The following is a 23,584-nucleotide window of genomic DNA, read 5'->3' on the forward strand; positions in this document are numbered from 1 at the left end:
GACCACACAAGTGACTCGCATCCCATCCCATTAAACCAGTCTTGTTGTTTTCTTTGCTGGTATTGATTTGAAATTTCAGCTGATGAGAATATAATACAATGCAAAACACTGTACACACCTCACACACGTGCATTACAGAATTCGTAATTACACATTTGTGAATACACGTTGTGCATGTTGTGTTCAAGCACAAATACTGGACATAAAACATATTCGACACAGAGACACATCTTCAGATATATTAGATATTGATTCTGAGCACATGCAAACCATGGTAAACTGTACTAAATGCATGACATAACTATAAAAAAACAAGGGAAACTGTCAAAATTATAGATATAATATATATAATAAATTGCTTTGATAAGAGTTGTTTCTGGAAAATTCAGACTGCATGATGGACAGCAGCTCCGACCAATAAGCTTTGAATAATATAATTAGAGGCGTGGAAATACTTGTGAAAGCCCGCATGAAAATAACTCGCCAATAACATTTTGAGTTTTGTTTGATGGACGAGGGACTACGCCAATAAGTAACCTAAGAATGTAGAGGCAGGTAATCCATAAAGATTACCTGCCTCTGTTTTTAACCAATAGGTGGTAGAGATGCGGTGGGCGGGGTGTTTCCATGACCAATGAGATTAGGGCTGCTCAGCGAGGACGGAGGTGTCTGCTTTCACCTCGCAGCCGCCATTTCGTGAAGACAGTCTGAGCGAGTTAAGAGGCGCGGAGAAATTCAATCCCGTTTAACAGAAAATAGCGAATTGTATATATATTTTTTAAATTATTTATAAACTCCCGGTGAGTATTTTGAGTTGGAAACTATATAGCTGTGTTTTTTTTTTTAAATGTGAAATATTTTGGATATATTTTTACGTATTTTTTTTTTTTTTTTTTTGCATGTGGCGGATAAGGGTAACTACTGCTTTAAAATAATAATAATAATAATAATAATAATAACACATTACAGCATCTACAATGAGCAATATTTTTTTTTAACTCGCTTTTTGTTTTTTTTTTTTTTTTTTTTTTTTTTTTTTTTTTTTAAAAAAAACTGATGAACGGTGTTTTTCAGCAACCAAACTTAATTTTTAGGAAAAAAAAAAAAAAAAAACAAAAAGCAAAAGCCGTGAAATGCATTTTTTGACTTGACATTTGTGCATTGAAAGGAGTTTCTGTTTTTGGAGTACAGTGACGTGTTTTGTGTGTCGAGAAGGGTGGATATTTTGATTACAGACCGTTTAAAACCTTCAGTCTGTCGTGCCGTTTTATATAAAGGATGTTGTTTGGTTTTTTTCTCTGCTGTAGTAGGCCAGGCACTTTCCTTCCACAGACCAAACAGGCCTCAATATACAAACGCTTTTTTTTGTTGTTGTTTGTTTGTTTGTTTTAAATGACAGTGAAACCATAGTAGAAGAAAAAAAAAAAATGTACATTTTAAAAGAAGAAAATCTCAAACTTACAAATATTGTTCATTTAAATGCATACGGTTAATATAACTGTGTACAGTTACCAAAATGCAATCAAACGACATTTACACACCCGGGCCAGTTCTGCTTGTGTGATCCAATTGCGAGGTTCGCATTTCAAGTATTTTTTATTTTTTTAAATTGATTTCACAGTGCCTTTAATGGCCCCGAAAGAAAAGAAAAAAAAAGCATTCATTGCAGCTAACCAAATTTTACTAATGCATAATGCATCGATTGCTATTATAAACCTTTTTTTTTTTAGCACTAATGGTAAACCCATGTAGTAAGTGATGTGTCGCACAGTAAATTACTGCAGTAGCCGCTATATATATATATATATATATATATATATATATATATATATATATATATATATATATATATATATATATATACACATAGCATGACAAGTCGCACTGAACTAAATACCTTTAATGATGTATACACGTTTACTGCATTGTTATACATATTTCGTATACTATGGCAAGGTATTAACGATATAAAATACATGATTTGAGTTAAAAATAAAGGCCTAGACATAAAAAAAAAAAAAAAAAAATTCATTGCAATATTAATTCAGACAATTGCTGTCGGTTACATGTGAATTAGTGTCTTAATGCAGTTTGTTAAAATAATTGATGGTATATTTATAAACCACTTAACTGCTCCTTTTTGTAAACTTGGGTCAATGCAATGTTTAATTGTTACCCCCTAAAGTTAAATCCATATCTCAAAATATAAAAGGGCGCAAACAAATGCCCATTTTTTTTTTTTTTTTAAATACTCGGAGGGTGTAACTCCAGGTAATAATGAATACTGCTATTGGTGCTACTGAGGGAAATTCTTGACCAACCGTTGCTGCTGTTCTTAGTCTGAATTCAGTACTAGCATCTGCAAATATTTGTGGATGTGGAAAAGTCATTATATTGAAGTAGACTACAATTTTTAACCCATAAGGCAGTTTTCAACCCTGGACCAGGGGACCCACGGTCTGCTGGTTTTCATTCCAACTGAGCTCTCAATTACTTAACAAGCCCCTGAATTTAAATGAATTTGCTTAATTGGACTTTTTTAATTGTTTTCACCTCTCAAACAAGTACATATTTCAACTTGGCTTTAACATGTTATAAGTAACTTGAACTCTGCAGCTACTGTAAGAGCTGAAAACCATTAAAGAGGTATAAATAAGCAAATTATAATTTCAGTTGGTGGTCTAGTTACGTTCAGCTTGGGTGGAATGTAAACCTGTAGCATCAGAGTTGAAAAACCACTGCTTTAAGGCACAAGGGGAATGTGTCACTCAAATACAAATGATGCTAACTTATTTATTTTAGCAATGAGGTGCACGAAATAGGGTGTAAAATTCACAGATGTCTTGGATCTGTTCATCCAGATGGTCAGTTTCCTCCTCGCGATGCTTGAGTCACTCTCAAATGTATTTTAAGAAACTGGTGGAACAGCCACTCAATTCTTTGTGTGCCTTGAGGGGTTAAAGGGTTGTTTTTGGCATAAGGGTATTGAAGACCCCTTGGTAATACTGGAGGTGCATCCCTTTACCCTTGCGTGCCCCATTATTGCGGTAGTCTCAACAGATAGCCATGTAACCTAGACACGTTAATGATGTTTTTATAAGACTGGTTTACAGCTTGGCATTATCTTTGGGCAGACTTCTGCAATTAACTAATTTTAAAGCATTCCAAATATTCATAAATTCCTGTTATACCCAGTGTTGCTGCAATGTGCATTGTGTAGTATGTCACACAGTTACACCAGAAAAGATTGCACACTGTCAAAAGAAAATAAATGTACTGTAGTTTTTCCATTAGTGAGGTGACCTTTCGGGCCGGTGGAAACTACTAAAATGAACTAAGGCTGTTACAGGATTTCCTTGGGCTGAATTATTTCACCTTATTCTGCTTCAGTTTCTGTCCCTATGTGGTGTCAAGGATGTTTACTGATAAAATGATAATTGATTGCAACTAACCCATATTTATCTGTGAATGAGTGTAAATTATGGTTTTTGCTAAAACTGTCCCCCCCACCCCAAATGTTCCCTCTACCATGGAAATATGTAACTCTACGTAAGATTCATGAATAATAATAATGACTGTATAGGGCAGCAGTGTGAAATAGTGGTTAGGGCTCTGGTTGTGGGTTCAGTGGGGGCGCTGCTGTTTTACCCTTGAGCAAGGTAAACCCATCTAATTGTTTGAAAAAAAGTGATAAAATTGGATCAAATGTACGTCACCCTGAATAAGGGCGTCTGCTAAGAAATTAATTGATTAAAAAAAAAAAAAAAAAAAAAAAAATTATTCTGTGCAGTAAAACTGCCCAGCGTTGCATAGGGACTTCTGTGCACACAGGAAAGTTACCTCAGTGTGCTGTTGTCATTTTATTGGATCATATCTCTGGTAGCTAAAAACAAATAGAAGGGACTAAACCAATCTGTCTGGCATTTTGTGTTTTCCTGGGCTTTAGCCAAGCTGGAAGATGTTAAACGACCAATCGTAGCTAGTGCTGGGCCAAATATTTGAACAAATAGTGCCTGGAATACATTTAGAAGCAATCTTTTTGCATTACTATAACTTTTTTTTTATAAATGACTATTAAAAGAATACCCTGCAAGAGGTTTGAAAGTAATAGAGTAATTTTAGTGTACGGTAACTTGTAGGGGTGCCAGGTTTATGTTAATTCTGTAATATGGTGTTCTACTTTGTCAGCTTTTTCAAAAGAAAACATATTTAAGTTTAAAAGTATTTAAACATGAATGCAAAAAAATCTTCACCTCCATACTTGTGCACGGTAGAATTCTTCATGTTGTCTGGTACTGTGTTATTTTGCCCTGTTTTCACAGCAGCAGGTTCCGTCTGAAGCATGCTGCAGCCGTCTGACTTGTTACCATACTGTATTAAAGAAAAGTTTCCCATAACATGGATGTGCATTGAAGTGGTTTCACTTTTATTATTGCAGTTTAAAATGTGTGTTTGTTTTAAATAATGGGTGTCCATTGAATTCTGCACTGTATATGAATACAACCAAAACTGCCTAGATGTCAAAAGTGTTTTGCAATTTGTCCTTCATTTTCACAAAGAAACAGTATAATTGGGTTGTAACGCACCACCCTTGTCAGACACGTAGAAATATGCATGTACTTGTGCCCAGCAGGAGTACTGCCAAGCATTTTAGTAGTGTGTTGGTCTAGGAATATTACTGGAAATGTAAGCACTCAATAGAAACAGGGTCTCATTCCCACCCTTCCACTTGTTTTTACACAAGAACCTCATTTCCAAGGAATCTTTAATTTCAAAATGAAAAGGGTACATTGTTTCACCCCTAAATGTGCCAATACAAAATAGCTTCTATTTGAAATCAATTGCTGGGTACACTTGAAGCTGTTGAAGTGGGTGTGAATTAGGGTAAGGCTCCATTCCTAGTACTTACAACTGTTCACAGTGTTGGAATATGCAGGAGGGAGTCGGTCTATCGTTTTTCAGCAATCAGGTTTTATATTTAAATACCACTACAGCGGCATGTGTATCTAGAACTAAAGTCCCTTAGTCCCTGGACCAACAGGCAAATCTTCCGGTTGAGGGGGGAGAGAAATTGACAGTGGAAGGTTAGTTTTGTTCAGTGAAACTGTATTTTAATGTTTTTGGTGTGTGGGTTTATTTCTTTTTTTGTAAATCTCTAGTTGTGTATCAGCATCTGACAGATAGCATTCTGTTAAGGCTCCTAAAACGTTTACATCTTTTTCTAATTCAAATTTTGTTTTTTTCCCCCCATTTTTTTTTTTTTTTTTTTTGCAGCGACTTTTTTGAACAGCGACACAACCCGTAAGTCATTTTTTTCTACTTTTTTTCCGTTCTATTTTTCATGTCAACTTTTTTAGTGTTTTTTTTCCTATAAAGTAAATCAAAATTCCTTGGTAATGGTTCCAATTCTAATCTTTAAGAGATCTGAACATTTTTTTTTAACTTTTAAAAGAATGTCTCTTGCCTTTTTTTTAAAAAACATCAATGAATAATTTTAAAGTAGACAGATTTGCATCTTCTTGCTTGTGTTCGCCTTTCACCACTGCAGATTTTTTTTTTTGGAGGGGGTGGGATGTCACTTTTTTTAATGAAGACCTACACAAGACTGGACAGATGTACTTTCCCTGTACTTGTACCTGCTTTTTAAAAAGTTTTTGATATGTATTGCAAAATCATTAGGTGGTGCTAGGCTGGGGCAATAATGAACATATCCCAATAATTTATCTTGGCTCCCTATTTATAACTTTCTCCCATAGCTTGTAGATCTTTCTCCATTTTGTTTTCCCCCAGTGGCCTTTTTAAAATAACCATACCACTCTCCTCTCCCACAACAGAGGAGGTACTGCATTCAAATTAAATGGCATGGAACTTAATGCATCTGTTCCATAGATAAACCAGGTCTCTACAGAAAATAATACATCTTGCAAAAAGGATGGAAATGACTTTGATTGCATAGCAGTTTCAACTGTACCAGGTTTTACTATGAGCTTGATTAGGCACAGTGTATGTGCAGGTAACAAGCTCAGGTGTGTCAACTCATAGTAAAAACAGGAATGGATCAAACGTCAATGCAGTGGGAGTCTTATTCCCTTTGTGGTAGTGATGCTAATTTTGAGCTTTGGATAATGTGTACGAAATTATTGGTGATTAAGCTTAGATATCTTTTTTGTACAAAAATCAATACGAAGTATTTATCACAATTACACCAGCTTGTGCTACATTTTAAGTATGTTCTTTATGAATCCATCAGGGGGGCCCTTGCAAAATCAGCATTAAGTTCCATTATAATGAAACCAACACTCATGATGTTCGGTGGAGATTTAGCCTGGTCTTAATGCTGACACCTGATCATTTTACTAATAAATCTCCAGTTGTGCAAATCAGGTCTTGGTGCTGGGAAAGTGAATTTGTCTAGTCATGTACATTAAATTGCTTGACTGTAGATGTAGTTTTCCAGTGTGTTTTTGTTCTTGTGGGGTCAAGCAATTATATTCTTGTGCAACAGGTATTGTGACCCCAAATACTTTAGCAGCCTAGTATGTGAGTGTTGGTTGTAGCTTATGGGGTTGCAATATCTGTTGCATGGGAAGGAAGTCAGTAGAAATTAGCACTGCTTCCAGGGATATACATTCTCCTCCAGGTTTTGGGATGGTGTTGGGATTTGATGTATTTGGTCTAAATATCTTGGTAGACCTAAACAGATAAGCAAGTCACTTAGTCTAGGGTTACCACTGTTCAGTATATTGGTGTCCCTGAAAATGGAGACTGGTCTCATCAGTCAGTCCCAATGCTTTTTGGAGGGGGTGTTGAGACAGATTTTTTTTTCAAATTGAGATGTACTTCTATCCTTGGATGTTTTAGACTTCATGGGTATGGATGGAAATAAGACAGCAAGTCCTTTGAAAGGTTTTGCAGTATTGACATACCTGAGCTGTACCTCCTTGAGAGGTAAGCTTTGTGCATCCAGGCCAGGTCATCGTTTATAATGATTTGAATTTAATCTGAAAAAATGTGGTTTCAGTGTCAATACAAAATTGGATTCAAGTTTTTCATGTTCAGGTATATTTAATAAAATGCGGAGAGCAATGCATTGGATGTTTTGGTGGCACCAGCCATGGCAACCAATCAGAGAAGACTAGTAATTTACAAGTAAGTAATGTTTCTTGAAACAAACCGAAGAAGCACGTTCAAGGTACTTAAAAAAAATCTGATTTTGTTTAATGGAAAAAAAAATCTGATTTTGTTTTCAATGGAAACGTACCTTTTTAAACACTTGCGTCCAGGTTTTGCAACATACGAGGCTGCAGTTTGCAGCCAAAATAAAGGATTACATTTTTCTGTGAATAAATATTGACTTTAGAATGTATTAAAATACATAGTTTTTGTTCTGATTTAAAAAAATTAAAAAAAGTCAGTTATGACTGGGAATAACAGTAATACGCAGTGAACATGGGACGGCTCAAACTGCTACACAAGGGGATCATATTTCCATTACTGTGGTTCTTTACGTGCCCTATGCAGCATCAGTAGATCATGGTCTCAAAAATCAACCTTGGATGATGGTCCATCTCCAAATGGACTGAATGTTTGTGGGTGATTATTTAAGAATTTTAAACTGCATTTAAGGTGAGGTGGTGGGTGGAGGGCAGCAGTGTGAGAGGTTAGAATAAGTATTAAATTGTGAAAGCCAGTGCATCCGCAGCAGAGCTCAGCACTGGAAATAAAATAACAACTATCAAACTGACAAAGCTGAACACTTGAATTTTATATCTGCTGAATTTAAAATTTACTCGGCTTTGCATTAGCCTTTTCAAAGTGGACACTGAATCTTAAGTTGATTACAATTCAAACTTCCAGCTCGCCATTTTCCCTAGTCGTTCAGCGTAAGTCAGTACTGAGCGTTCTAGTCATGTGAGGTACAGAGTAGTTGTATGTTTTGAGTGTTTTTTTTTTCATTTGAAGTAGGAGGTTAGAAGTCATAAGTATAAGGTTGGGTGGGGTTGGTGGTGGTATGGGGCTTGGAAAAAAGCCTTTCTGAGGACAAAAAAAAAAAAAAAAAATTCAAAAAATGTCCATAGAACCAACCAGTCCTTGCATTTATTTTTAGTCTTCCAAGATTCTGAGTACACATACTTTCCCATCGTGCAGTTTCTCATTAACTACTGATTCAGAGAATGTGCAAGTTAAATACATAAATGTGCATGAATTGCAATTTCTGTAAACGTTAACAGCAAGTTGCATTTTTTATTGTGTTTAATATTTTTTCATTTCTGTTAACTTGATTAAAATAAATACAAAGAACAAAGGTTGACATTTACTTGAACATAGCTTGAAGGAAAGTACAGTATAGGTATATGAAATAAAAATGACTTGTCAAATGGAAGAGTAATTTTGAAACGGAGAATCACTTTGGTACACGGATTACGTTTTATATACCCAAGTGCTTTTGGATATTTCGTGATTTTATTAATACAGATTGGCACAAACCGACCATAAGCCTTCCCACTTGTTTAGGAGATTAGCATGAGCTATAGGAATTCTGGAGAAGCTTCCCTTTTTGGCTGGTGGTTGCAGTCTGCCACAAAACACTGCAATGCACGGCTTACTAGCTTGAAGTGGTATTAAAGTGCAGCCACTTACTGTAGAAATCACATTAATGTTAATGTCGGACTGGAAAAGGGTCAAAGTTAATGTAGATTGTACAGAGTCTGTTTTAAGACTTTCAATATGTAGTACTGTTGTAGCTCAATTTTGCCAGAACGTGTTGACACGAGAGGCACTCGGTATTAAGCCAACAGGACAGCTGGAGCGTGCGTAGGAGTTTGACATTTTCAAAATTTAACTTGGAACAGCAAATCGACTCGAAGTTCACTTTTTTTAATTATTAATATTATGAATAATTTTTTCAAATTGTTAGCTAATTGTACCAATTTTATGGCAAGTGCTTTGTTAGCTTTAGTACCCGATAGGAGATAATGGATTAAGACACGTGTTTTGATATAAATTGTGCAATATCATATGCAGTTAACGAGAACCGCCGATTTTGGACTACATACAACTGCTGCGCCCGTAAAATGTGCGACTTCATTTTAAAAAGGGTTTGATATAAAAAAAAAAAACAATCTTTAAAACTTAATATTTTTATTTGTGAACATCATGCGTAACGTTTTCAGAGCAGAAACACCATATTTACATTGAATTTTAAACTTTTTTTTCAACGAGCACAAACGTAAAACTATGCAATAACCTGTGTAAACAGGTGTAGAAAGCTGTATGCACATAAAATTATAAAGCAAATAACTATAAAAATAGCATAAAATAAAAATAACAGCTTACGCAACATGAAAGTGCTTTGAGTTGGAGTGCTATTACAGCCTTCTCAGTACAATCTATGCAGAAAACACGCTTTTCAACTGTACCTGTGCATTTGCTGTAGGACTGCCTTTTCACAATGGGCACAGACGTCAAGTTCCTTTTTTTTTTTTTTTTTTTTTTTTTTAATGCATTTAGCAACCTGGCATTATCTTATTCCGTGTGCCAGTAGACGCAGCGCTGGCTGAAGGTTGAGGGGCATTTGCCAGCCGACTTTTGTGTCTCTTAAAATATTTCTGCTGTAGCTCCAGGGCTAGCTGCAGAGTGAAGTCACTCTGAGTGATTGTATTGCTGGTGCACTCCTTGTACAAAACCAAAGCGTTGATGGCTGCCAGGTCCAAAACAAAAAACAGCCACAGGCCACCTGCGACTACCAACTTTGACAGAATACAACTCTGCCATTTGATCCAGTATATCCACACTGTACTTTGCTATGTTGTAAAATGCAGCAGTCTAGCTTTCATTTAACATCAGTCCAGATGGTCAATGATTTGTGCAGAGAGCTTAAAATAAACACATTTTTATTTATTTACTTGCCCTGTACACTCTCAGGATGGCCCAGTCATTCTACCTGAGGAGTGCAGTGGGTCTTGCACAGTTTGAGCTGTTGGTTGTCACTCATCTGGCTTTGTTTACAGTCTGTATCAAGGTGTTTTTTTTTCTTGAACTCCCTGGACAAATGGGGAGAAGTGGTGACATTTCATCTTTTACCCAAGTATGGCTCTTGTCAGCCCAGGATGCGTCGCTGTCATTATCACTCACCCCGCCATCAGAATCTCCTTCAGCCAAATCTTGTAACAATTCAAGCACTTCAGTATTCAGTACTCGTCTTTGAGCCATCTTCTCAGTCAGTATACAGATAATGAATTGGAGTGCCCACAGCAGAGTCAAGTAAACGCTAACACCAGCCAGCCTTTGGCCAGCCCTACACCTAATACAAAAGAATTGGCATACGTGATCAAGGCATTGATCACACCTGGGTTTTGCATCATTCAAGATTGAATTACAAAGGACGGTTACAAACTTGCTGAGCTGTTTCAGAGGACAGGCAGACGAGAAAGAAGTAGCGTAGCTATTTCACACTGTATTGTGATTCAATGTGTGTGTTGTGACTGCTAATAAAATAAATAACATGATGTGTAGAAAGACTTTCATTAATGTTTCAGCACTCGTCAGGAGTGTATAATACGTTCTTTCACTGACTTGGATTTCATTACAAAGCCCAGACTAAATTGTCAGCTGCATTGTATCGATTTCAGAATGCAACATAAACGGCGGGTCAGGTGGTGGAAGAAGCAAGTGCTTACAGCTTTTTAATTTTTACGATTCTGCAGCAGAAACACTGTATGGGTATTTAATTCTTAGTAACACTTAAGAACAGACCTGCATGGAGGAGGTATTTCAATTGCAAAAGCTGTTAAAGCAGCTATGGTGATGTTAGTGTTAAATCAATAAAGAAGTCTTTAACAAAACAACGGCTGATGCAGCTAAAAGCAGGATTTTAAGCTGCTGACAGTGGGATTCAACTGAAGTCACAGAAAAGAATGGTATGTACTGAAATACTAAAACAAAACCGCGCTACATTTATAATCAAAATAGCAAACCGTTAAGTTATTCAGTTTTTAATTTGGTTGTGTTCTATTGCTTTAGACAGGGTTTGCCAAACCTGGTCGTGGAGGGCCACAGCCCTGCATGTTTTCTGAGTATCTTTTAGTCATCAATTACATGAATTGTTTTAGTTTTTACCAATTTAGGAAATAAAGTAATTGGGAACTCGGGGGGGGGGGGGGGGGGGGGAACGAAGACCCTGCAGCTTTCCAAGATCAGTGACTTGATGTGGTATTTTAAAGTAATTGATTTGGTTGGGGTTAGATACTTCCATGTTCTTTAGGTTATTGGTATAGAATTGTGGTTTTAATAAAAAGCAAAGGCTCCTAATTCTAACTGAAATGGCTACCAGGGTTAACGTTATATAAAAAAGGTCTAAATAAAGACTAATAGGAACTTGTTAGGTCACTGTGACACGAGTCTCGTTGCCTCTGAAGATCAGAGCGTCTGCTGCAGCGGGTTAAACTTCTCACCGTCCTCCTGGCAGCCAAGGGCTTCAGGCTCCTTTTAGATATTTGTAATGTTTAAGTCCTTATTTATTAGTCAAACACTTCAATTATAATTGATTAAACACATGTAAAACCCTGGGCCGATACGCAGTCTGGATGGAGAGCCATTGCCTTTGGATCTTAGCAACAAGGACCGGGTGGGGAAGGAGGGGGGTTGACCTAGGATCAGTTTTTTCAAGAACGTAGGGTCAAAGTTACATACAGTGTTTGTTTGGTATTGCGCTCAACAAGGGCGTTAGGTGAAACAAGTGGACTAAAGTAAGTAAGCTGTAGTAAACCCACAATAACTTCTCTTAGGATAATGAACACAAATTCACAGCGGCACCTCCATTTAATGTTGACTGATCATGTATTTGTCAGTATAAAAATATAGTCCTGTTCTAAACAAAGGAGGAGGATTATTTTTATAGTAGGCAGTGCTGAATAATTTATTTTTATGTTAAATAAATTAATATTGTAGTGCAGTGGTTTCTGAGCTGGGAGCTCTAAGGGTCTACAAGATGGTTTCAGGGGAAAATACCTCACAAATGAACACAAGAAAACGTAGGAATGGGAGCAGATGGCATTCTGCTGAGCATGTTTGGTTCCTGGTATCCGATTGATCTTGAAGGATCCAAGTGAACAACATGGCTAAGTAGCACATTTAATCGGGCATGGCAAATTGTACACTGCTGTGCAGAAGTCTTAGACACATTCAGGAGTTACAGTATATGGATGTTCTGGGTATCGGCAGTTTACTCAAAGCCTCCACTAATATTTTCCACTATAACAGATTTGACTGTTTATTAATACAGCTTAGTTTGGGTGAGAAGAAACCAAGCTTGTCATTTTTAGCAATATTTAATTCACATTGATCAGAATCTTCAAATACGTGTGATCCCAATAACTCAATGTAAACTATACATGAGCAGCTAATATGAAGTATTGTAGTAGCTAATCCATCTGATTTACCAATCAAATCTAATTGACTCATTGTCAGGTGTTCCTCTCTACACATCCATAAAGCTGAAAGCTCACTTTTTGTACTGCAGAATAAAGGTCTATCAGGACTAACTATTAGCTTAAAACAAAATGGCTAAAATTTCAGTGGAAGATCACCATAGCATTGTGCTTCTGTATAAAAGAAAAACACTGAGTGAAATAGCTTGCATCACTCGATTTTTATAAGTGGTATCCACAGCATAATGAACAAGTACAGAGAGACATCATTTGTAATTGACAAACCCAGGACTGGAAGACCCGAAAATCTGTTTATCAAGGATGAGCAATAATTGAAGATAATATCCTTGAGTAGAAAGAAGACAAGCATTGAACTGACAACAGAACTGGCAGAAGGCTTGTGTTTCACAAAGTGCTCATTTAACACGTGTTCTGATGATTGCTTCTTGTTGAACATTTGGTAGAGTGCCGCAGCAAATGTAGCGGGTATTCGTAAGAATGTTTCAGACAACCCGATGGTGTCTGTTTCAACAGCAGAAAACATGCAAAAAATACTGGAATGAGAAATAATGGAATGCAAAAAAATAAAAAGCAGTGTGGTTGAGTCTACAGTCCAAAGTTATGCCTACATGCTGACGCAGCACTGCAAATCTGAATGTCCTGATTTTTCCATGCAGCAGGTTTTAAAAGAGAATCCAGTCAAGGAAATTGAATGCAGGTGTTTTTACTTTTATGCAAAAGCTGGCGATGGACTCACACTGTTATTTAAAAAAAAAAAAACACCCAGAAAACATTGATGCAAGAAGTCCACCATGATTCTTGAATGATGTTTTAGTGTATACGCGTCCTTCAGTAATTTGGGTTTTGCCTTTTCTAGCAAAACATTTTGTTCTTCAGTTCAATTACAAGTGTTGCCTACCAAGATACCCAATTATTTCTTCCACACATTCAGAAATTTGTAACTTAGTTGAATTGCTGATAAGTTATGCAGTGAAATTGTGGTAAGCTCTACATTGCAAAAAACCAGCTCTCCCGGTTTGCTATGATTGATATACACAGATTATTCCAGTCCTATAACTTATATACTGCTTTATTAATATAAATGTGTGATGTGATGCCACTATGTACGGTCATGAGATACATTTACATTTGATTTCGCTCTACTGTGCAACACTTGCAGTAAACTGGTTTTGCCTGTCCACTCGCACTGATTGTAGTTAAAAAAAGAAACCTGGACTATATGTAGCTTGACTAAAAGGACTTGTGCCTTAAAACACGTCATATTATAAAAATACAGTAGTAGTAATTGCGTAAAAATACAAGAATTGCAAAACTTGCTTAAAGCAACTGTTTTAGTACACAGCGATAAATTGCTTGCTGTTGTGAAACTGATCACTCCTAGCAGATGTTATGGGGTGCCACGAGAGAGTGCTCTGCTAATCAAGAAGGGAAAGTGGTCCAGTGGTTGAAGTCCAGGGCTTGTAACCAGAAGGTCACCAGTTCAAATCCCACCTCTGCCACTGACTGACTCACTGTGTGTGTGACCCTGAGAGAGTCACTTCACCTCCTTGTGCAGGTGAGATGTTAAAACAGTGTCTTATTGTAAGTGACTCTGCATATAATGCACAGTTCACAGCCTACCTCTGTAAAGCGCTTTGTGATGGTTCCACTATGAAAGGCGCAATATAAGAATAAAGATACCGGATTGCACAACAGAAGTGATGGTTGAACATCACACATTGCAGTGTGGCTCAATAGTCTCTTGACCTACTTGAGGGATATACCCTGCATTGGTAGTACATTTATTTGGGGTGTCGCTGAACTTGTCAAACATAAAGAAGTTGACAAACGAGAGGCCATTCTGTCCCTCCCAAGCTTGACCAAAATTAGTAATAATAGATTGATCTGCACAGACTTGACATGTACATTGAAATATATATAACTTTTAACCATTGTTTTCTCCTCCCTCCTCTCTAAATAACCCTGCTTGCTGATATTTGTTGACCAGCTGAAAATTTAGGTTCCATTGTCTTGACATTAATTCTAAACTGCAGTCATTCAATAAAAATGACTTCTGATTTAAGTTAATGGTTTTTGTCACAGTGAAAGTATGTATAAATCACTTCAGGCAATTTCACTGAATGATCACGGCTACAAATAACAAAAGAATATCCATATTAAATATAGCGAAGATATATTGTAACATTTGGCTAAATAAACATCTGTTTTAATGTGTTTTATTTCAACACGTGCTTCTAGTGAGAAGTCATTTTAACAGTTTTAACAATTTTTAACAAAGTTTTCAAACAGTCGTAACCATATTTACACATTGCACTCTGAAAAATGTAACTTTTAAAATGTTTAAGTTACTTCCTGTTTACACACTGCGTGGAAACAAACTGGCAAAATTCACAGGTGGAGACCATCTTGATAAAGTCATATTCTCGTTTATGGTAAATGCTGTACAAAGTCATAATAGAATTAGATGTACAGCATTAATCAAGATAAATATATATCTTGAATGACTGCCACGGTGAAAATTGCGACAAAAAAAAATTGTGAAAATCGAGGCAGGTATGACTGAACGCTCAAAGTACATAACTTTGTTATAAAAGATAAATCCGTGAGACATACCGATAGCCTTTAATAACTTACTCTAAATTGGGTTCGGTATCTAACTTGCTGAAAAGCACACGCTGAGGTGTCATGTTCTGTATTACCTCAGTGACGTTGCCCCGCTGACTTCTGGGAACAAGAATCTGTGAACCGCAGCCCTGCAGAGACAGACACTTGATCGCTTCTAGCTCTGAAGCCAGACCGCCCTCCCAGCACCCCCCACCCCTACAGTGAGAGGACCCCACAGAAGCAAATAACATGGAGTCTCAGGGTAAAGAGAGGTAGAACATGTGACATGACCCCCACCCCCGTGGCAGTTACTGACCCCACCTAAAATTCTGTGGTTGACCTCCAACATACACAAACACGCTCTCCTCTCTTTGGGCACTCGTCAATGCTGCCCGTGTTTTAAGAATTGCAAAACTTGCTGTTGATCATTTAAGATGACTACCAGTGCAGGGTATATCTGTTTGGCAGGTTGTATTTTAAGTTATCTAGCCCTCATCCATGTATTAGATTGATTTCTTGTATTATCAGTTTAGAATTGCTGAATTGTAGTATTGGTCCATTTTTTATTGGGCTGGTAATCGAACAAGTTTTGAGGTTTATGTGCACTAGAAAAATGTTATAAAAATCACTTGTGCGTCATATAGAAATGTTGTTCAGCCGGTTAAATGTCAAATATGCAAAGAATTGAATCTAACCTTTGGCCACATTATTATCCATGCGACTCCCCTTTGCTCTTGAGTTGGAATGAATGTTATCAATTCCTGCTTTATAATTTTTTTATCAAAGAAATACGTTTTAAGAAAGTGTGTAGTAAAGTGCGATGGAATACTTCGCTGACAAACGCTTGGCTGTAAAGTGGTTAAGGAATCAGAAAAGAAATTCTGGGGTTTTACTAGCCAGGCTGAGATTCCTCAACCCTGTTACTTTCCTTCCTTCTTTCTCTCTTTCTAGTCTGTCCCCAAACAGCCTGATGGCGGGCAACGTAACAAACAAGAACGACCCTCGCTCCCTGAACTCCCGCGTGTTCATCGGAAACCTCAACACCCTGCTGGTGACCAAGGCGGACGTGGAGGCCATCTTCAGCAAGTACGGCAAGGTCGTGGGCTGCTCCGTGCACAAGGGCTTCGCCTTCGTGCAGTTCCTGAACGAGAGGACCGCGCGTGCCGCCGTGGCTGGGGAGGACGGCCGCATGATCGTGGGGCAGGTGCTGGGTGAGTATGCCGTAGCATCTTGAGCCAATAGATTGAAACCGAGGTGTCCACCGGATAATCTCTCGTCAGTAGAACACAAGAAGAGCAACGGGTTCGGACCATCTGATATGTTCCAAAGACATAAAGCCTAGTATCCTGCACTCCACGCAGAGTGCCTTTACCAGATGCGCCACTCAGGATCCCATTATTGATGGTTTTTAATGAGTAAGGTTGTATAATGCACTGGTGCTCCTTGTTCTGGACCTTGTTTGACACTGTATTGAGATAACGGTCTGAAGGAGAAAGACTTGATACAGTTTTTACATAGTAGTGAGGGTTTTGAATTGATTCACAAGCCTCTTTGCTGCTACAATCGCTGTGGTTATTTTAATAACTCGACCTAGATCTGGGATTCATCAGCAACTAGGACAGGCATCCTGCATCTTTCCTGTGATTCTCCACTTTCACTTTTTAAGCACATTAATACTGCAAGTAAAGAGCCCCTTCTGGCAGCTTGGCTTCTGGTCATAACTTCAGTTTTATTGACCTCTGTTCTGAAAATGAAGATGACAAATACAGGATGTTAAGAGTGTTTTCGCTGTTGTAAATTCCTGCCTTGTCCCCAGCTGGATTTTCTGATCCACACAAATCTGTATCTCTTGTGGAAGAGACTGCACCTGATTCCCAACTCCTACTTCAGAACATAGCTTTGGGAAATCTCTCCCACCCTACCCCTCCCCCCCCCCCCCACTCCCAGTAGGGGACAGACCCTACCAGGTCACTAGCACCCTGGGGACGAGAGGGGACAGTCTGGGATGGTCCAGTGCGAGGATGGAAAAGCAAATGTACGTTGTTATATCCATACACGTTCTCGGGCACTACAGACTCGGATTTAACACATTCACTTTAAATGCACAATCGGTTCAAAATGAAGGCTTAAACATTTTCTGTTTGTGTGTGAATCTTGCACTGTTGTATACAGCAGATTGTGTAGCGACTGAAGTTCTGAACAATCTCACCCCGGGGGGGGTTGGGGGGTGAGAAGCAAGAGTTCCTTGCCTCAATATTCTTGTGATTCAGTCTTCGAAGCAACGCTGGTGCTGTTTCACAAGTAGGCTCTGCAGACGCAGAACTGCGTGGAGCTGCGTTGCTGCGTGAAACACATGCGCTCGGATCCTGAAATGTGTCGCTAATACTGCAAGTATTGCGATGCATTTTAAATTACGGAGGAAGCATTTGAAAATGTTTTTGACTGGTTTAGATTTCTTGTAATTTAGAACTAAACTACCCTGTTCTGAATCCTCCATGTAGTTGGGCCTCGTTATGTGCAAGTCAGCTGAAACACTGGTGTGTTAATCTACCGAACTTTCATTGGGGAAAACGCCTGCTGGCTTGTGTAGTTTGCTGGAGCACTCCTTCGTTGTACAGCTTATGATCCAGTCGTTTGATTAAACTGCATGTTCCATGTCTACGGCGTTGGTCACTCATTTCAGTTTGCAGCAGCCAATGACTGGAATGATATTTAACAAAAGTTCAAATGAGAACGGTTCACATCCTGAGGTTGCTTTGAGATCAGTCTGCTTCTCTGATCTGGATGGCCTCCTCCTTGTTCGTTTGAAGACTTTGCCTTCAAAAAATTGAACAGAGCACTAGATTAGGGAACGCCAGATGCGGATACTAGAGTTGAAAAAATGCAAATTGTTCATCTTGGTTGGCAGAATTTTGAAAGAGCGAAGGCGGGGACTTTTTAATCCCTTGTGTTTTCACACAGAGCCAAACCTGTAATCACTCCAGTCCTGAGCAAGCTTGCTGCGTGGAGACTGAACTGAGAAGGAAAGCTTTTCATTGCTCCCAAATTTAAGCACGCAATGTGCAAGTAAAACTGTAGTAATCTGTTTTTACAGCTTTTTTATTTGTCTGCTTGTTTCTCGTTCTTGTTTCAGATATTAACTTGGCATGTGAACCAAAACCTCATCGATCGAAGTCCGGGAAACGTTCTTCCGGAGACATGTATGGGTAAGAGTGGAATTTCATTCTTGCTTCATCTTCACAGCTGGACACGGCTCGGGGTAGCTTCGACAGACCAGCCCACGCTGTGTGCAGTCCGGAAAACTGAACAAAATGCGTCGTGTATAGTAGCAGCTGACTAGCATTGTGAACATTTTAACTGTATTCAGGTGTTTTGAATTAAAGCGTGTGGTTTTCAGATGGGACAGTTGCGTTTGCGTTCCGTTACATATAATTTACATCTGGTCTATTAATATTTTAACATTTCAAGCAGTTGAAACTAGAAAACCAGGCAAATGATTTATTACTCTGTTTTGTTTTGTTTTTTTTACCTTGACTATTCAACTGTGGCAGGTGGTGGTTTTCCCCTCGTGTGTTTGTGACGCTGAAAATATTAAATGTGTTGCTCCAGTGTTTAATGTGTAATTAACCCGAAATAAATCTGGTCCCTCGTGCATCAGCCTGCATCAGCCTCTGTGTCTCTCTGCTCTAATTTATCATGCAAACTTCATTTAACACATTCAGATGAATTGAAAAAGCCACGTTTAGCGTGAGCAATATTTAAGTCTTAACCCTGTAGTGCCCAAGCATATTTGGAATTGGAAGAGCTGCTTTTATTTATGTAACTAGATTCCATTTCTTGTGAAATTTTTTTCCTGACCGGTGAGAGACAATGTACTGTCTGTGAGTAATTCTGGCTTTTGAGGCTGGGTTTAAAAACAAAATTAGCAGGTTGGCACAGGCGAAGGAGAAATTGGGATTACAGGGTTAATTCCCCTACACACAATGCTTTACGCATTCTCATACACAATTACTTGTCGTCACTTTAATAATGTGATTGGGTTCCAAACATGGTAACGTTAAACATTTGCACGCGTTTTTATTGATCTACTGAATCGCAATCTATTTTTTCTTTTGTTTCCTCCTAGTTCTTCGTTTGATCTGGATTATGATTTTCAGAGAGACTACTACGACAGGTAACAGGGTTTCTGAACATTTAAACAGGTTTTCACTTGCTTCAAATCAAAGGTACCATTACCTATCCATTTTAGATTATCGGACAGGTGATCAAAAAAAGCTAGAGGCGCTTTACAAAACCCTGAAATGCATGCAACTTCTAGTAATGTAATCTATCCATCGAAACTAGTAATCCAGTTATTAAAGCCATTGAGCAGTCCATGTTTTAAGAGTCTCTGTCCCCTGCAGGATGTACTCGTACCCCTCTCGCGTCCCTCCTCCTCCTCCTCCTCCCCCGTCCAGGCCGGTGGTCCCGTCCAAGAGGCCGCGGGTCAGCGCTAGCGGGGGCGGCCGGCGCACCAAGAGCAGCTTCTCGAAGAGCAGCCAGCGAAGCTCCTCGCGCAGCGGTGAGGATCAGAGCACAGATGACCAAGAACGTGGTTGGAGACATGGGGTCAATTAGGGGTGTAATTGAACCTGTGTAATTGTAATTACAGTATTCTTGTACAATTACAGTTCAGTGACACAGCTCTCCAAGCTTTATCATTCACAGTTCCATGTGTTTTACATTTCAGCGACCGTTCTCATATTCACTACCACTTTTAACCCTTTGAGTAGAGAGATTTAGAATGTTTTGATGGGCCCAGTGGAGTGTTTTTTTTTTTAATTAATATTTACTCTCCTCACATCGCATTTGTTAGTGGCCTATTAGCAATTTGTTACACAATAAAAATATGCAAACAACTATTTCTTACAGTAAATAAACAAAACAAATAACTATTAATCGTTATTTTGTCATAGCAAAAGGTTTTGACAAAAATAACAAGTAATCAATAAACGACCAGGATCAACAACACGTCCTGAAAAAAGACAGAGAGAGAGAGAGAGAGGGGTATACATCACATCCAGGTAAATATGTGGTGAGGGTGAAGGAAGTGAGGAAAATGTAGGTCAGTGATCCTTGTCACGTTGTCTGAGTTTGGCCCTCTAGATGTTGAAGGTTTATATTCCTCGCTGATATTTTCACTAACGCCTTATTAAGCAGAAGAATTTAAATCGGAATTCAATGTAATTTCTAGTACTTCTTTCCCACAGAGCATTTCTCGCGGTTTGAGACATTGTTGACATTTTGTGACTGGGTTTGTTGTGTGTAATTCTGTAAATTTTCTGCCAGATGGCGCAAGAGACCACTACACGTTGTTAGACAGCTTGCGTTGCAATATCAGATTTTGTAGACTCAGTAATTCAAGTTCAGAGCTCTAAACGTTGTGTAATGTTTCTGTATTTGTGCCTGGGATTTCATGCTTGGTACAATGCGAGGCATTCAGATATCTAATCCACACTTATTATGTTTAATGCTATCGAGGATTCAAATCTGTAGATTTTACAATTGCATATTTTTGCAGTTGGCAAATTTTGCATGTAAACAAAGCAATGCTGAGCTTGTTATTGGATTATGCTGTTTGTACGGCATGGAAATTTCACAGTGGCGTATCTGTTATATTAAGTTATTTCAAATATTTGAGTGTTTACATTACTTAAACAAACATTTATTTTGCAAGTTCACAATTAAAAATGATTTTTCACTCTTCATTGTATCATGATCGTTGTGAACCCAGCCAGGCAGGATTTATAATTCTCTCTCTCTCTCTCCCTCCCTCCCCTTTCAGTGAAAGCTGATGACCTGCAGACCATAAAGAAGGAGCTGACTCAGATTAAACACAAGGTGGATTACCTGCTCGAGAGCCTGGAGAGGATGGAGAAGGACCATGGCAAGAAGTCGGGTAGGGAGGAGAAGTGATGCAGCCTTGCTGGGCATCCTCAGCCATGCCTCGCTTCACTTTAATAACCAAGAACAGACCTCCTAGCGCAGGGGTGGCCAAAGATCTTCCACTCCTGGTCTTTTGTTCCCTGAAGTATTTCATTATATAATTCATTATATCATTTATATAACTGGCTGTTAAACCTGGAGTGGAACAGCCTGACAACTTGTGAATTGGCTTAAATGTATTGCTGCTGAATTTTATTTTTGTAGATATGCAAGTTATTTGCTTTATATACTGCAGCTTGAATTATTTTTCTTCTGTAAAGCAAAAACTACAAAAAATAAAACTGATTAACTGCATGCTTTATACACATTGGTATATCAGTTTGATGTTTTGAAAAGAACGTTTCCTTACAGTAATGAAACCCTGTTTTGGGTGAAAGCACGTTGCTGACAAACAGGGAAAGCACCTGATTTTGAAAGGCAGGTGAACAAAGGAAGTGCAACGCTTTGTGAAAGCATGTCTTGCAAACAGATTGCTTTAACCTAGTCTGGTACCAGAGATCTTACATTTAAACCCTTAGAGGTCCATTTATTCAGCGCTTGTCAGGCGTGTCAGGTCCAATCTATTTTCACACGCGCTGTTTATTTTACACATGCTATTTTATTCACAGTGAAACAGGACTCAGTACTGCATTTCCAGCCAAGCCCCACCCCTCGTTCTCTGTATTTATCACATGCCTCTGCATAGTCGTGATTCGTTTTATCACCAAACTCCTCAATAATGCGATCCAAGTCGTTGTTTTATTATTAAAACACCTCAAAAAGCTCTGCAAATGTAAGTGATGTTGTGCGAGCCCTGGATGCGGAAGCAGCTGTCTTGTTTGTTTTATGTCTGTGGTGAAGGAACTGGGCGTATTGCTCAGATCCACCTGCTTTTATCGGCCTCTGTCTGCCATTTGAAAAAGCTTTTCTCAGCTTTATTCCTGAGAAAAAAACGACTAGAGACGCGTGCTTGACGTCTTTTTGTCGGACAGGGTCCAGTATCGGACCGGAAAGGAAAAATTGTAATGTCAATAGGACCGCAGAGGGTTAAAACAAAAAATACATGTGTTTCTTTCAAAATTGGACAATGGCACAGTTAAGGTTGCTGGAACCCTTGTGCAATAGCGCTGTGTTGATCTGGTTTCCCGCTCCCCGTGTGTAGATGCGAAGAGCAGCAAGCCGGATGAGCCCCAGCCCCAGCACAGCAGCTCCAAGAAGGAGGAGGCAGTGAAGATGCAGAGCGAGGTGGTGGGAGACTCTGACGACGACGAAGGGGACCTGCTCGACGACGAAGAGGAGGAGGTACAGAGCGCTTTCTCTGCTCCAGCAGAACCATGCAGACTGGGCTCCAGTACAGTAGATTGCTGCAATTGCAGTGCTATTTTGTTCAATTTCAATGCTGCAGTAACCCTTATTACACTAACATTAAATAGCTCGAGACATTAGCATGTTTTCTGCGTTTGTTGTAGCAAGCAGTGATCGCAGGTGCTAATACAGAAACACACTATACTGTAACGGATTTTCAACCACTTCAGTGTACAAAAAAAAAAAACAAGAATGTTCGCCCCATGCAAAATGGAACATGGAACTGTGAATAATTAAGCTGGGAAAGGTGTGTAATTGAACTGGAATCAATCAGTTGCGCAGGAGTGTCAACTACAATTACATTGGAATTGCAATTACAAATTCCACAGTTGCATTTTACAGTGGCAAACGCAGTCTTGTCTTGAACACGAGGGTCTGTTTCAACATTTTAGCCCGTGTGTTTTTATTTTTTTTAAATACAAAAGTTAGTGTTTTATATAGAAGAGGGCATGTCAAGGCACCTTTTTTTTTTAAATGCATTTTAAGTGTAACCCTAGATGAAGTTCGGTTTATCACAGGCTAAACTGTTTCATCCGTAGTTTCTCAAAATACAAAGTCAAATGTATAGAAACAGCTTTGGTGCATTGAAAATGCCATCCAGGAAGAAGGTGGATGTTTTATATAAAAAAATGTGGGCTTTGCAAATTCGCTGTTCTTTGCTGGGCATCGCAGAGGGAGTTGCTTTGGCTGCCGCAGGTTAGGGACGCCTCCCAGCCTCCTCTCTCTCTCTCGTTCCTGGGTGTGAAGGGGTGATTGGTTTGGGGGATGCCCGCTTACCTTCAGTTCTCCTTGTTTTTTACAGGCGGGTTCGATCATGTTCTGATGACTCTCTTGCAGGTGAAGAGCCGAGGGGTGCGCGAGGAAGAGGAGAACGATGAAGACGACCGGGAGCAGGAGGAGGGGGAGGATGATGGGGACAGCGCTAACGGAGAGGACGACTCTTAAACACCCTGCCCGCTCTGCGGCACTGCCCTCCCTGCCCCTGTGAAACCTGTAATTAAATCAACTCCAATCTCCTCCCTGCCCTTCGGAAACTAATTAATTCAACTCCCCCCCCTCCCCTCTCCTCCCTGCCCTTCGGAAACTAATTAAATCAACTCTCCCCTCCCTGTGACGGTGTCTCTCTGACCTGTCCCTTCCCTTTGTCTCTCCTGTTTTTATTTTTGATACCTCCTTAAATAAACCATGTGTTTTATATCCTA

At 39.0% G+C, this 23,584-nt stretch overlaps 1 protein-coding gene across 6 annotated transcripts; it reads left to right on the forward strand.

Moving 5' to 3' along the window:
* Positions 1 to 674: 674 nt before the first annotated feature.
* On the forward strand, positions 675 to 23,584 carry LOC121305302 (heterogeneous nuclear ribonucleoprotein C-like). 6 transcript variants are annotated; one of them, XM_041236899.1, is made up of 10 exons: positions 675 to 800; positions 5,275 to 5,301; positions 15,154 to 15,307; positions 16,005 to 16,264; positions 18,187 to 18,259; positions 19,180 to 19,227; positions 19,457 to 19,614; positions 20,878 to 20,991; positions 22,180 to 22,319; positions 23,220 to 23,584. In XM_041236899.1, exons 3-10 carry the CDS (start codon positions 15,303 to 15,305, stop codon positions 23,325 to 23,327), a joined length of 906 nt encoding a protein of 301 aa, XP_041092833.1. In that variant the 5' UTR covers positions 675 to 800; positions 5,275 to 5,301; positions 15,154 to 15,302; the 3' UTR covers positions 23,328 to 23,584. The 6 variants fall into 6 exon arrangements, with proteins under 6 accessions (XP_041092833.1, XP_041092838.1, XP_041092835.1 ...); XM_041236904.1 differs by having other exon boundaries at positions 23,185 to 23,272; XM_041236901.1 differs by lacking the exon at positions 15,154 to 15,307.

The sequence above is a fragment of the Polyodon spathula genome, chromosome 42, assembly GCF_017654505.1.
Source record: "Polyodon spathula isolate WHYD16114869_AA chromosome 42, ASM1765450v1, whole genome shotgun sequence".
NCBI lineage: Eukaryota > Metazoa > Chordata > Actinopteri > Acipenseriformes > Polyodontidae > Polyodon > Polyodon spathula.

Excerpts from the sequence above, each read along its gene's own strand:
- LOC121305302 (XM_041236899.1), top strand. Across the intron at positions 16,265-18,186 it reads GATCGTGGGGCAGGTGCTGG|ATATTAACTTGGCATGTGAA; the intron begins GTGAGTATGCCG and ends TTCTTGTTTCAG. Across the intron at positions 18,260-19,179 it reads TCTTCCGGAGACATGTATGG|TTCTTCGTTTGATCTGGATT; the intron begins GTAAGAGTGGAA and ends GTTTCCTCCTAG.